The sequence below is a fragment of the Dendrobium catenatum genome, unplaced genomic scaffold, assembly GCF_001605985.2.
Source record: "Dendrobium catenatum unplaced genomic scaffold, ASM160598v2 fragScaff_scaffold_116, whole genome shotgun sequence".
NCBI classification, from domain to species: Eukaryota; Viridiplantae; Streptophyta; class Magnoliopsida; order Asparagales; family Orchidaceae; genus Dendrobium; species Dendrobium catenatum.
The window spans coordinates 327,273-342,286 of record NW_021318578.1 but is presented as its reverse complement, the minus strand read 5'-3'; the positions used below and the strand labels follow the sequence as shown (position 1 = coordinate 342,286).

Genomic DNA, 15,014 nt, shown 5'->3' with positions numbered 1-15,014 from the left:
GTCAATGCTGGTAATAAGTCTGAATTAAAAAGATTAAGTGTTTTCTTAAATTTAATAATTTGTGCCTCCACATGAAAAATATTCTGGCTCCGCCCCTGATGATGATGATGATGATGATAGGCGGAGTAGTAAACACCTGAGGAGAGCGAGTCCTTCAGAAAAGTCATGTACTTGAGAAGATAAAATTAGCTCATTTGTCTTCAGAGCTAGTTTCGTTGAATGTACGGCTATTTACAGTTCTCACAAAAAAATATTCCAAGCATCATAGAATACTTCTCATGTTTTTTTATTATTTTTTTTATAAAAATTCTATAATAAAGACTAATTTTATAGATAAAATGACTAAAATATTTTTTCATGATAATTTAACAACCATCATTATAAAAAAGTACATTTTTTCAAACAGAACAGAGCTCATTTGCACTGATTTGCTTTTGTTCGCCACTAGGAGTGCAACCGAGTCAAGCCGGCTCGTGAGCTCACTCGAGCTCGACTAGGTAAGAGGCTCGACGACTTATCGAGCTCAAGCTAGCCAAGCAACTCATTGAGGCCGGGCGGGAAAATGAATCGGAGACTCGATTTGGGCCGGGAGGCGACGACGGAGGCCGGGATGTCGACGACGGAGGTCGGGAGGGTGACGAGAGAGCTCGGGAGGTCAACGATGTAGGCCGGCATGTCAATGACGGAAGTCGGGAGGGCAATGACAGTGTTCGGGACGGTGACGCAGAGCTCGATAAGGTCGAAGACGGAGTTTGGGAGGGCGACGACAATGCTCAGGACCATGATGACGGAGCTCGATAAGGTCGACGACGGAGCTAGGGAGGGTGACAACAGAGGCCGGGATGGTGACAATGGAGGTCGAACTGGCGACGATGGAGCTCATGAAGACGTAGGTCGCGACTACTAACTTGTTCGGGACGGCTCTCGACAAGCCGCTCGATGTGAGACGAGTTGAGCTCGAGCTCGTCTTTTGAGCTCAAACTTGAACTCGGTATTTGATTGTTGAGCTCGAGTCGAACATCTCCAGCTCGAGCTCAACTCAACTTATTTGCACCTCATAATGTCTCAACTTGAATATTCTATTAGGCTAAATCATGAATCTGCTCATAAATGCAACGATAATAATGGATTGACGTTTCCAAGATAGGGTGGAGAGAACAGTACTTGCATAAGTTGGAGATGCTGTAACATATTGGAGATAATATTTTATTATTTTGCATTAATAAGGGGATTGACAACTTTTCAATGTCGATGTTAGCAAGATGCATGGGCTTATTTGATAAGCTCATAGCTGCTAAGGATGATAAATTTGTAAGCTAACCTAATGTGTGTGGGTTTAGTTGCACATAAAAAAAAAGGTGTCCATTGTCATGACTCCAAATACTTGTTGGTTCGTGCAGGTCAAGTCTTCATATCAAGAGCGCATGGAGCTGTTTAAGTTGTCCTATTCATGATTCATGACTTAGGCTTTATTTGGGACGGCTTTCTTTCTACTTAAAGCTTCTTTTAGTATGAAAATTAAAATTTTTGTACTATAAAATTATTTATCCATAAGATTTTTCCCTATCCAACATCTTCATTTTCCTTACAAATGATACAAAAAATAAAAGTAAGAAACAAGAAATAAAATAATTTGGGGGATGAGGAGGAGCAAACAGTACTACAATGATGAAACAAGCAAAAAAGTAAAAGCAGTGAAAAAATAAATGACACTAGGATTTAATGTGAAAAAACCATGGAGCCAAATAACATCAAGAAAATATATTATTAAAAGGATGAGAAATAATTATAGATCTCTCTTCTCTCTCGATCTCGCCTTGCTTCTATTCTCACATGCATTGTTCTCTATTCTAACATTCAAAAATACAAGAGAAGGCCAAGCAAAGAAACCCAAGGGATGCAATCCTTTTGAAAAACGAGAAAGAAAACTGTCCAGTCTGACTTGCAGCACACAAACCTTTGTCTGATGCTCTGCATTTTTCAAACTAGCAACACTGTGGTGGCAAATCTAGAGCTCTTTGGCGCTCTGTTCTTTGTCTTTCAGTGTTGGGGTGCTCGGGAACACAACACGAGAGTGTTGTATGGGAAAAAAAAATTTAAACCCCCTACACCCCCAGCAAACATGACAAACTTGAGATTCGAGGCAACAAAATAACTCAATTGATCAACACAATCATCACATTCCACACATGAGAAATAATCCGTTTTTATATTTGATATGTCATTAGAAAATTATCTTGATCGGACACGAATCTTGATGCAAAACCAACCCGAAAACTTCAAAATTTAAAATCGGGATCACATGAACTCTGATTTCAGCAAACTTATAGTCAAACTGAGCATCTCGAAAATACGAACCCAACGACACCAAATTCAACTCAATCTGAGCCCAAATCAAATACCCGAAGTGCTGTTGGAAAGTTTATACCGCAATTTGAGTTACCAAACGGTCTCCGATTTTAACGAGCTTATAGTCGAATCGAACGGCTCGACGAGACAAATTCAACGAGCCCAAGATCGCAGAATTGCGACATCACTAAGACCTTCAAATGTCTGATAAACAATGCACGATCAAGGGGTTCAATATCAACCGTCCATTCGACCACTCCCTATTTGTCCCTGATCTCACACCTATTTACAAGCTATGTCACTCCATAAAATCTATAAATAGACCCCTCATTTCTCATGAGAAGAGGCCGAAGCAAAGGACCGAAGCAAGAAGAAGGAGGAGAAGAAGAAGAGAAGAATAGGAAGGAAGAGACTCCTCGACCACCGCCGGAGTTCCGCCTGAACTCCAAATGACGCCAGAATTCTGCCTAACTTCCACGGGATGCTGAAATTTTATCCAATTAACGACAGAGTTCCTTCCTGACGCTGAAACTTTGCCCAAGTGAAGTCGAAGTTCTCCTCGGCCACCAACAGACGTTGGACTTCTACCCGACGCCGGACCTTCACTCTTCGCCAAGTTTCTACCAGACACCGGACTTCTACCGGTTATCGAACTTTCACTAGACGTCTATCCAAAGATGGATTTCTTTCCATTGTTGAACTTCTACCTGACGTCTTCCTTCTGACCTTCATCGTCAGACACAGTCCTTTCAACCTCCATCGCCAACCGACTACGGTTCTCCTGACTTTACGTCGCCTGCCGACTACAGTCTTTCCGATCTCCGTCGCCCGCCGACTATGGTCCTCCTGACTTATGTCTCCCGCCGACTACAGTCTTTCCGACCTCCGTCACCAGCTGACTACGGTCCTCCTGACTTCCGTCGCCCACTGACTACAGTCCTTCCAACAAAGCGAATGCGTCAACAGTGACCCTTTGTATTCCCAACATGTAATGTACTCTATAAAATATACATCAAGCTAATGCCTTCTCCCAATGAAGAGCCTCATTTGTAATCAACAGTTATACTAGTGGATTCATTCAAACTGGGCTAGGCCCTGTGATTTTTTCCCCTTTTTCAGGGGTTTTCCACATAAAAATATTGGTGTCTTCTATAAAAGCTACACACATTTTCTTATCTGATTGCGTGCCGGATTTTCGTACAACCCTAAGACGTTAAACTTTATATTTATCTACCGCCGCGAAAACTCTTGGAGGCAACAATTTTCATAAATTTCATTCATTTAAAATCCAATCGAGATTTTTGGTACATAATTAAGTTGGTGTCATAAAACAAATAAAACCATATAGAATCTAAGAAAAAATATCAAATAGTCCTAATAGCCCATCGTTCTACACCCAAAAAATATTTCATTTAATGAATTCTTTGCCATCGATCATCTTATGGAAGAGCTACTTACATAAATCAAAATTCTCAAGTATCTGTTACCTTATCTAGTATAGACCAAACATCGAGAAATTAAATTATAACTACCAAATTTATTATATTTGCAAGTAATAAGGCAATAGAATTAGTAACAAGATAATGACATAATAAAAACATGAAAACATTGAAGGCCTTCAACCTTAAATAATGTGGTGATAAATAATCACTCTAAGGTATTAGAGACATCTATATAATCATTATATATAAATTATCATTATTATTAAAAATTTACCTACACTTTGGTATACTGTGAGGGATGCTCTTACGAAAGACCTCATAATTGCTAGGCATGACCCCGAGATTTTGCCCATTTTTAGGATTTTTCACATAAAATTTATGGCGTCTCTTATGATCATTGCACTCATCTCTCTTATCTGCGTGTGTGACAGATCTTTGTACAAAGCTTATACACAAAACTCTATATCTTAGTACCGCCGTGCATGTTTCAGAACACAACAACAATAATACATTAAAAAAAACTGAGTAAAAACCTAATTCATTGAATACTCATGCTATAATATTTTTTCACCAAATCTATTTAATCATTATATATAAATTCTCCTTGGGCCATGGTTATATATTTGTTTCTTCGGCACACTTCACACCTCGCTACTAGCTCCTCCACATCTTTATGCATCCCCTTCCAATAGAGCTCCGCTGCTAATCTCCTGTATGTCTTCTGCTCTGATACCAATTTGATTGGAAATACTTATGTTCACAAGTAATCCTAGCCCAAATCAGTGATCAAACAACAATATTAGTGTTGTCCACAGCAGGAAACTATTGTGGTGAAAATAATTTTTTTTTAAAGATGCTTTATAAAGAAAATTCTTAGCACAGAAATTCTCAAAAGCAGCGAAAAACTATAGTAAAAAAAATTATGGTTAAGATTTGAAAAGCAAAGCATTAAGAAAGTTATTCAACCAAAGCCTTAATTACCAAAAAAGATGGCACCTACATCTATAAAAGCTTCTTCTTGTAGTTCATCTTGTTATATTGGTTGGGAGCTTTGGGTTAGAAGTTTGTATATATGATGTGTGAGTAAAATTATCTTTTATGACTCTGATGATCCCAAAAAAATTTAAATAAATAAAATCTTCTTATGTGGCCAGTTGGTCCCTTTCTCAGTTGGGAAGCACCAGCTAGCCAACTGAAAGTGGCCTTTCCCAGCTGTAATAAATATCATGTAAGAAAATCTTTTAAATACACGAGCTTTTGCTTTGAAAGACAGATTACAGTAATAAGAATAAGAATAATAATAATAATAAGAAGAAGAAGAAGATAGCCCGACATATTACACAGCTTTAGTGAGAGTAGGTAGCAGCTTCCGTACTAGAAAATTCTATATAAACGAGATTTTCAAGCTGAAAGCAGAATGATCATTTCATTCCATAGATAAGTTGGGTTGAGCCTTCGGCCATGAGCGAACTTGTTCAAACTTGAGTCTCATGCTTTCAATTTTAGCAAGATGTTTCTTCCCACTAATATAGGAGTCATAAACAGCTTTAGTGTTGCAAACAACATCACAAAGAGCACATACCATTATAGCCTCTTCATCAGCACCTCCTTGAACAACCTTATCCTTCTTGGTCTGCAAATCTTCTTTAGTTGAAGATGATTTCTTCACCGCTTCCACATTTGTAGTTTGATATTGGCTATATGAAATATTTTTCTTAAAAGTAGCAGTTGGCTCCAAAGTAATTTTTTCTTGCAGTTTTTGTAGATTTGCCTAGTGTTTTTTCCCCATTTTGTGATTGTTGAATGGCTCTTAGCTGTTACATTCATTCTTACAAAAATCACAATAAAAGTTTTCACCTGACTTTTTGGCATGTTTTTCTCCTGCTGTGAGGCAAATGCAATAGCACTGTTGCAATTGAAAAACAAATGGGATCAACTGAAAAAAGAGTGGAAGCTATGGAAGGATTTGAAGAAGGGTGCTGCTGGATTTGGTTGGAATTCAAAGCAGAAAACTATTGATGCCTCTGATGAATGGTGGAAAGGAAAAATCGAGGTATAATTTTTTTCATATTTGTTTAAATACTGTAAATGCATCTTGTAAGGTATGACTTCATATCTCCTCAACATTAGCCAGTGCTTCTGTATTAGGAGTTTCCCTCTGCCAAAAAAGTTCAGGTACAGTGGCATCGACGCTGAGATGGAAGAAAAGCTGGATAAGATGTTCATGAGTGATGAGAATGCTTGGGCTCCCAATTCTAAATCTTTACCTCCTGTCACAACCGACGAAGACCACGAAGATTTTGAAGACTGTGAAAGCACCAAATCTTTATCTGGAGATGCCAAAATAGTAAATGAGCTTCGACAATCTTACAGTGGTTCAAAGAGTGCCTCCTAACCATCATCTGAAGGAAATGGGAACAGAAGCAAATTAAAATATTTGTCCCAATTCTGGAATGTCTGCTGCAGCAGGAGTGCCTATGCTTCAAGAGCAAATGCTTCAGGCTCAAATGCTTCAGACACAGATTCAGCAATTAGTTGATGCTGCTACCGTTAGAAGCAAAGCTACTGTTGCACTGAACAAATCATTTACTATCACAGAAGTTGTTCGAGTACTTGATTCCATTGAGGAGCTCGAGGAAGATACTGAACGCTATGCGTTTTCCATTGACCTTTAAATGCAGAGCAGAGAAATGTTTATGACATTGAAAGCTCACAAAAAAGTTTGGTGTCTTAAAAGAGAATTCGAAAAAAGTAAGGGATCTGTTTTCAAACTGATTATTGGTATTTTTGCAACAGTGCTATAGCATTTGCCTCACACATTGCAGGAGAAAAACATGCCGAAAAGTTAGGTGAAAACTTTTATTGTGAATTTTATAAGATTGAATGTAACAAACAAAAGACCTTCAACACTCACAAATGGGAAAAAAACACAAGGCAAATCTACAAAAATTGCAAGAAAAAATTACTCCGGAGCCATCTGCTACTTCTAAGAAAAATAATTCATATGACCAATATCAAAATACAAATGTGGAAGCGGTGAAGAAACCATCTTCAATTAAAGAGGATTTGCAGACCAAGTAGGATAAGGTTGTTCAAGGAGATGCTGCCGAAGAGGCCATAATGGTATGTGCTCTTTGTGATGTTGTTTCCAACAGTAAAGTTGTTTATGACTCGCATATTAGTGGGAAGAAACATCTTGCTAAGATTGAAAGCAGGAGACTCAAGTTTGAAAAAGTTCGCTCATGGCCGAAAGCTCAACTCAACTTGTCTATGGAATGATCATTCCGCTTTCAACTCCTTCCAATGGTCTTTGCTATCAATTTAGTACTTCAGTTGTCTATCCTTTTCAGCGGTCTTTGATTATTAGATGTTTTATGCTTTTGTTAGTTCATTGATGCTTGTCCATCTATTTATACTTATGTTTTGGGTCCTGTAAGAGAGGGAGATAATCCTTTCAAACTTGTATAGCCAATTCAAGCAGTTCTTTACTGCTACTATGGTTTTTCACTTTATAGTTTATTGGTTAATCCTTGGTTGTAACATGATTAATTGAAAATTTTGAATATGCTGATGATGTATGTATATTCGCTTGCAAGAGATGCTGGAACCTATTATTTGATCTTTACTTAAATGCTAAAGAACTATAATTCTATTAATTATTTTGAATTTGTGTTGTAGTTGATGAAGTTTTAAAGTCAGACACAGTTTATTGGCATTTTGTCATATAAATTTGCTTATTTTCTTTGCTCCCTTCTATCCTGCTATCCTAAGTAAGTATTCTCTCTTTTTTTTTTTTTCATTCTAAGTTGTTTACTGCAGTTTTCAAACTCGCAGAGTTGTGGTGCCGAATCTAGAGCTCTTTGGCGCTCTATTCTCTGTTGACTTCTTTTCCATCGATCATCTTATGCAAGAGCTACTTAGATAAATCAAAATTCTCAAGTATCTGTCACCTTATCTAGTATAGACCAAACATGGAGAAATTAAATTATAACTACAAAATTCATTATATTTGCAAGTAATAAGGAAATAGAATTAGTACCAAGATAATGACATAATAAAAACATGGCAATATTGAAGGCATTCAACCTTAAATAATGTGGTGATAAATAATAAGTCTGAGGTATTAGAGACATCTATATTATCATTATATATAGTTCACTATGATTATTAAAAACTTACCTACACTTTGGTATACTGTGAGGGATGCTCTTACGAAAGACCTAAGAACTACTAGGCATGACCCTAAGATTTTGCTCATTTTTAGGATTTTTCACATAATATTTATAGCGTCTCTTATGATCATTGCACTCATCTCTCTTATCTGTGTGTGTGCTAGATCTTTGTACAAAGCTTATACACAAAACTCTATATCTTAGTACCGTCGTAAATGTTTCAGAATACAGCTACAATAATACATTAAAAAAAAACTGAGTAAAAAACTAATTCATTGAAAACTCATGCTATAATCTTTTTTCACCAAATCAAACACCCAAATTATATAATCCCTTACATTTTTTTTTTAAATTGTATTTATTTTTCAACCAACCAAAAGAGCCCCTAAACAAGAACAATTATTACGTCTTCCGACCGGACCTAGAGGAACGTCCGGTCGGAGCTAGGTCCGGTCGGAGGCCAAATCGCGCCAAAAAATGAGAAATACCGAGCAATACCAAACAATAACGAGGAATACCATCACGTGAAGACTCAATACCGAGTTATACCGAGCTATACCGAGTTATACAAAAGTTGTACCGAGTTTTTCCAAGGAAAAACTCGGTACAACTCAGTATTGCTCGGTATAACTCGGTATTGGTCTTCACAAGGAGGTATTCCTCGTTATTATCAAATAATACCTAGCAATACCGAGCAAATACCGAGTATTTTCGCGGGATTTTACCTTCAACCGGACCTTCCTCTACGTCCTTACACCGGACCTAATAAAAGTTCCCTAAACAAAGGTTACTTTGGCATGGAAATTCAAACACAGCGCATGACCGTTATATATCCACATAACAATATTCTTCTTCGGTTATTAAAGCACAATAGAACTGTATTTTGTCAAAAAAACCAGCAATAATTACTTCTCCATTGTTAGGCAGGCCAACTTTTCTTTATTTTTTTATGTTTTCAATCCCACATCGTTTTGTAATCTAAACTCATCAGAAAATTTAGTGCTTTACGGAGAAATAAAAATATAAAATTATATACGTCAACGAGTCAGCACACAATCTTAGATCTTTTTTAAAGTTATTTTAAAATTATTTTTTTAATATTTTTCGTAATTTGTTATTTTAATTTTAAAATGCACAAAAAATATTTTATATTTTTTGTGCATTTTAAAATTAAAATAACAAATTACGAAAAATATTAAAAAATAATTTTTTTTAATATACCGAGCAATTTTTGGATATTTTAATTTTAATATTAAAATTAAATTTATTTTAATTTTAATATTTAACAGTTATAGGCTACCAACTAAGATATTTTGGATTCAAAGTTTGCATTTTTTATTTTTTGGACATTTAGGTCAATTAAGGCTTGGTTTGAGACGCCTTTCTTACTGTTTCTCAAAGCAATTTTTTAGTATAAAAAATTAAAATTTTCTACTAGAAAGTTGCCTATAAGAAACAGTACAAAAGTCGCCCAAACAAAACCTAAGATAAACTGATACACACATCACAAACATAAGACTGAAAACTTGATGAGACCTCTTAGTTGACAGCCAAATATCCCAAGTCTCAACCAAGAGACTAAGGAGAGCTATCAAACTTATTTATTTGATATGCGTGTGAGTTTATCTTATTTGACCTAAATATCCCAAAAAGAAAAGTTCTATAATCCATTTACATCTCGTTGATGATCACCAATGGCTTTTCAGTCTTGCATTTGATATGCCTTTAGGTCTACGCTTTAGAGGATCTTTCAAATTTGCAGTTCCACCTTGGGAACTAGCAACATCCTTCTGATTTCTTTTCTTGCCACCAAGAATTAGGTATAATTTTTTATACATGTCTTGCAATGAGGAAAGAATAAACTCCTCTGCCTCTTCATTCCCTTGAGCTTCCGTGCTCATTTGATATGCAAACCTGCTCACCTGATTTCTGAATATGAATCCCCTACCACTTTGGAAATTATTACTTCTTTGAGAATTAAGGAAGTAACCTGAATAAAAAACTTGTCGAGCCCTTGCTGACCAACGAAGTAATAAGTACTTCTCAGGGAATTTAGCCATATCCAACTGTTTAAAAACCCTCAAACAATGAGAACACAGCAATCCCATGGTTTCATACTTCTTACAGCTGCATTGAATGTTACCTTCTGTTGCATCAAAGTGAACAACCCAAGGATGGTTTTGATTCTTTTTCTCTATGTAGTTGACTATATACTTTGAAGAATCAGTCGAGACAAAATCTATACTCATTTCTCCCACAGCCTTTATAAATTCTTCCTCAAAAATTGAATATATTCTTCTTGAGTAATATCTAGCAGCTTGTTTTAATATTGAGCTGTTCTTTATCACGGGAACAATTTCAGATTGACTGCATTTGTAATCCTCATCTTGCTCATTTCGCCGCCAATTCATCAGTACCTTTTCCAAGCCAAGAAAGCAATCAGTTAATGAACTTGTTGGCTTTGAAATGCCATGACACACATTATTAGTACACTCACTACGCTGCGTTGATAAAATGCCCATGCAAAAGGAATCCTTGTTGAAAGCAGTTGACCACTTTCTCCTTATCTTATAAAGATCCTGCAACCATTCATGATTATGAAGATTCCCTTCCTTGATCATTTCATTCCACGCTTCCTCAAACACTTCCTCAGAATCACACCACCTCATACACTTATGGAAGAGTCCTCTAACTTTATTATTGCTATTGTAGATGGAAACTTTTGATGGAACCTTTTTAAATATGTGCCATTGGCATAATCTATGACGAGTGTGAGGTAATGCAGCTTCTATGGCCCTGGCCATAGCTTGGTCCTGATCAGTGAATATTGTTGTTGGATATTTATTACCCATTATTCGTACAAATACTTTAAACAACCATGTAAAACTTTCAATTGTTTCTTCTGACAAAAAAGCAACCCCAAACAAAATATTCTGCCAATGATTGTTAACACCAACAAATGGCGCACAAACAAAATTATACTTGTTCAGCCTGTAACTAGTATCAAAAATTAACACATCTCCAAAACATTCATAATCTATCCTGCTTCTGCCATCAACCCAGAAAAAATTTAACAATCTATCCTGATCATCATATTGAACATCCCATGCAAACATGTGGTCCTCAACTTGTCGATCTTTAAATAATTGAATCAAAGAATTAGTGTCACCAATTTCAATCCTTGCTCTTTTCTCCTTCTGAATCAAATTGTAGGCGTCCCTCTTAGAGAATCCGACATTCTCACATCCACCAACTTCCTCTGCAAGGTAGGCATATGCATCAACGGTTCTAATCCCTGCATTTGTCATCGATTTTAGGACGGAAGCTTTTTCCTCAATAACATTCCTACATGATCTTAAAAGGTGTCGGTCGGCTGGGCTAGCTAATTCATGGTTGTGGGATTCAATAAATCTTTTGACATGCCAGTAACCGTCTTCATCAGTGACAAACCTCACCATGGCTGGACAACCAGTTCTGACAACTGGTCTAATGAATCTCTTCCTCTTCCCTGAATTATGATCGTCACTTTTTTTGAAACCAGCTTTTGAACAAACAAAGTCCTTCGATTTTATCTTCCTAGAATTTGGCCAAAAACTGTGATGATCCTTTCGGACACTAAAGCCATTATCGTGAGCATAAGTGCAAAAACATTCATATGCTTCTGTCTCATCTTTGTATACAGCCTGAAAGGGCAAGTATAGCGCAAGTAAAGGGCAAGTATAGCGCAAGTATAGCGCAACTATAGCGCAACTATAGCGCAACTATAGCGCAACTATAGCGCAACTATAGCGCAACTATAGCGCAACTATAGCGCAACTATAGCGCAACTATAGCGCATTCTTTTATTTATCATCTTCATCCTAGAAATCAATAATGAATGCTAAGCAACAACAACAACATTAGATTTTTTTATTTTTTACTTTTTCGACAAAAGAATTTATTCTGCTTAAAAATCGCAAAATCAAAAATCTTAAGAATAATGAGCTGAAACCTACGTCAACTTTCTGCTTAAGAAATTTATTCTGCTCACAAACAACTTTCTAACTCGTTTTTCCAAGATACTTACCGAAATGTTGAAACCAGAGGAATTTCCGGCTAAGTTAGGTTCCGATTCCGATTCATGCACATGTTCCGATTCCGATTCATGCACCAGCCCTTCCGATTCATGCATCCTTTCCGATTCATGCACTCCCTCTTCCACCTCCCTCTTCACTGAGCAGTCCATTTCTTCTCTGCAATTTTCTGGCTCGTTTTTTCTTCTACAGCAGCACATATTTGCGTCTTTCGCGGGTCTCAAAATGAAAAAATAGGGCGGCAAAAGCTTAAAAGTTCAAATGAATAGCGTTATCGGGTCGGGTCGCTAACTCTGACAAGACATAAAGCGTTAATATTAAATTAAAAAAACGACTGACAGATGGCGCATTTTTATTGGCGACCGAACGGAGAGATGGCTTCGGTCACCTGACCCAATAATTTGCCGAGAGGGAGAGAGAGACGGAGGCGGAGATGGAAGGAACTTTTTCGTCCTTTCCGGCGAACTACGTGACCTTGAAGGATCTTCAAGAAAGATGGATCAAACGCAAGCAGGACGAAGAAAACGAAGAGAAGCTTCGCAGGCTCCGAGCTGAAGAAGAGACCAAAAAAGCACACAAGGAAGCGGAAGCGAAGAATCATCAAGCCAAATCCGAAAACCGTACACGCTCCGCGAGAAAATCTTACTCTTCTCCCACTGCGCCAGCCTCCCATTCTCAAGGGCAAAAGAAACGCGCAGGTGGAGAATGGGAGCAGAGAAATCTGGCGAATGAAGGGAAGGCGAAGAAGGCGAACGAATTCAATGCGAATGAAGGAAAGGCGGAGAAGGCGATCGACGCGAAATCAGAGACATCGACGGCCATCAAAGGCCGGAGGAGGTCAAAGAAGCGACAATCCGCGAGATCTCGGATTCCAGCGAGCGAGTCGGACTCAATGGAGGAGATCGCGGGTAAGAGAAAAGAGAAGGAGCGGAGGGGGTTTCAGATTGCGCGGGAAGATCGTGCAGAGGCGATTCACCGCACAGTGGCGGATCTTTGGATCTCCCATTCTCAAGGGCAAAAAAATGGCGCAGGCGGAGGATGGAAGCAGAGAAATCTGGCGAACGAAGGGAAGGCGAATGGCTTCAATGCGAACGAAGGGAAGGCGAATAAGGCGAATGAATTCAATGCGAATCAAGGGAAGGCGGAGAAGGCGATCGACGCAAAATCTGAGATATCGCCGGCCATCAAGGGCCGGAGGAGGTCAAAGAAGCGACAATCCGCGAGATCTCGGATTCCAGCGAACGAGTCCGACTCAATGGTGGAGATCGCGGGAAAGAGAAAAGAGGAGAAGCGGAAGGGGTTTCAGATTGCGCGGGAATATCGTACAGAGGAGATTCGCCGCAAAGTGGCGGATCTTTCGATCTCCAGCGGCGGTAATCGGCGAGGCGGAAGGATTTCAAGGGGTGGAGATGACAGACGGTGGCGAGGCGGTGGTACGGTGAGGGCTTCGGCCCCCGCTGCGGGTATGGTGTGGGTGAGGAAAACGACGGAGGGTTAACGTGCTCCTGATATGTTTTATCAAATTCGAACTAAAAATTACAAAACTGTCCATTTGCCTTACTTTGTAAGAATTCTATTTTCAATGGATCTGCAATCGTTTTTTTTTTTTTAATATTTAGCAAACGCTTTATGATTTTAAATTTAAATGTTAAAAATTATTTTTTTTTTCAAAAAAAAAAAAAATAAAATCAACTAGAACATTGATACGTCATCCTGAAATTATCTTGATTGGGCATGAATCTCGAGGAAAAATCAAGTTGGAAACTTTAAAAATTAAATCCGGGAGCACATGAACTCCGATTTCAGCAAACTTACAGTAAAACTAAGCGTCTCGGAAATACGAACCCAACGACACCAAGATCAACCCAATCCGAGCCCAAATGAGTCCGAATCAAGGGCTCAAAGTGCTATTGGGAGGTTCAATCTGCAATTTGAGTTACCAAATGGTCTCCGATTTTGACGAGCTTATTCTCGAATCGAGCGTCTCGACGAAACGAATCCAACGAGCCCAAGATCGCCGAATTCCAACATCATTAAGGCCTTCAAATGCCCAACGAACAGTGCATGATCAAAGGATTCGATATCGGCCATCCATTCAAAACACTCCTAATTCGCCCATGATCTCGCGCCTATTTACGGGCTATGCCACTCTAGAAAAATTATAAATAGAGCCCTCATTCTACACCAAAGGGACTCAAGTGAAGAGAGAGAAGAAGAAGAGGAGAAAGGGGAAAAGGAGATTCCTCACCTTCTCGACCACCGCCGGAGCTCTTCCTGCCGCCTGAAGACGCCGGAACTCTGCCGGACTTTCAGGAAACGCAGGAATTCTGCACAAGTTCCACGTGATGCTGAATCCTTCCCAATTAACAACAGAGTTCCCTCTTAACACCAAAACTACGCCCAAGTGAAGCCGGAGTTCTCATCTGCCACCAACAGACGTCGGACTTCTACCCGACGTCTAACCTTTGCTCTCCGCCAAGTTTTTACCCGACGCCGGACTTCTACGGGTTATCGGACTTCGCTGGACGTCTATGCGAAGATGCATTTCTTTCCATTGTTGGACTTCTACTTGACGCTATCCTACTGATCTTCGTCGTTAGACTACAGTCCTTCCGACCTCCGTCGCTAGCCGACTACGGTCCTCCTGACTTACGTCGCCCGTCGACTACAGTCTTTCCGACATCCGTCGCCCGTTGAATACGGTCCTCCTGACTTATGTCGCCCGCCGACTACAGTCCTTCCGACCTCCGTCGCCCGCCGATTACGGTCCTCCTGACTTACGTCGCCCGCCGACTACAGTCCTTCTAACAAAGCGAATACGTCGATAGTAGCTCTTTGTATTTACATCATGTAATGTACTCCATAAGATGTACATCAAGCTAAGAACTTCCACCAAGGAAGGGCCTCATTTGTAATCGACTACAAATACTAGTGGATTCGTTCGAAATGGGCTAGGCCTCGTGGTTTTTCCCCCTTTT

At 38.9% G+C, this 15,014-nt stretch overlaps 2 protein-coding genes across 2 annotated transcripts in view; one reads left to right on the top strand and one right to left on the bottom strand.

Moving 5' to 3' along the window:
• Window positions 1-784: 784 nt before the first annotated feature.
• On the top strand, window positions 785-6,186 carry LOC114580388. Its single transcript, XM_028697812.1, has 3 exons — window positions 785-889; window positions 5,683-5,844; window positions 5,962-6,186. Exons 1-3 carry the CDS (start codon window positions 785-787, stop codon window positions 6,184-6,186), a joined length of 492 nt encoding a protein of 163 aa, XP_028553645.1.
• A 3,465-nt stretch (window positions 6,187-9,651) lies between these two features.
• Window positions 9,652-15,014, bottom strand: part of LOC110095735 (protein FAR1-RELATED SEQUENCE 5-like) — a 13,666-nt gene continuing 8,303 nt past the window's right edge. The window contains exon 2 of the mRNA XM_028697809.1: window positions 9,652-10,140. Within this exon, the coding sequence (XP_028553642.1) occupies window positions 9,652-10,140 (489 nt within the window). The remainder of the gene's footprint in view (window positions 10,141-15,014) is intronic.

Coding starts and splice junctions, on each gene's coding strand:
- LOC114580388 (XM_028697812.1), top strand. CDS start 785: ATGACGGAGCTCGATAAGGTCGACGACGGAGCTAGGGAGGGTGACAAC. Junction 890..5,682: donor ACGATGGAGCTCATGAAGAC/GTAGGTCGCGAC, acceptor TCCTGCTGTGAG/GCAAATGCAATAGCACTGTT. Junction 5,845..5,961: donor GGTGGAAAGGAAAAATCGAG/GTATAATTTTTT, acceptor CTGCCAAAAAAG/TTCAGGTACAGTGGCATCGA.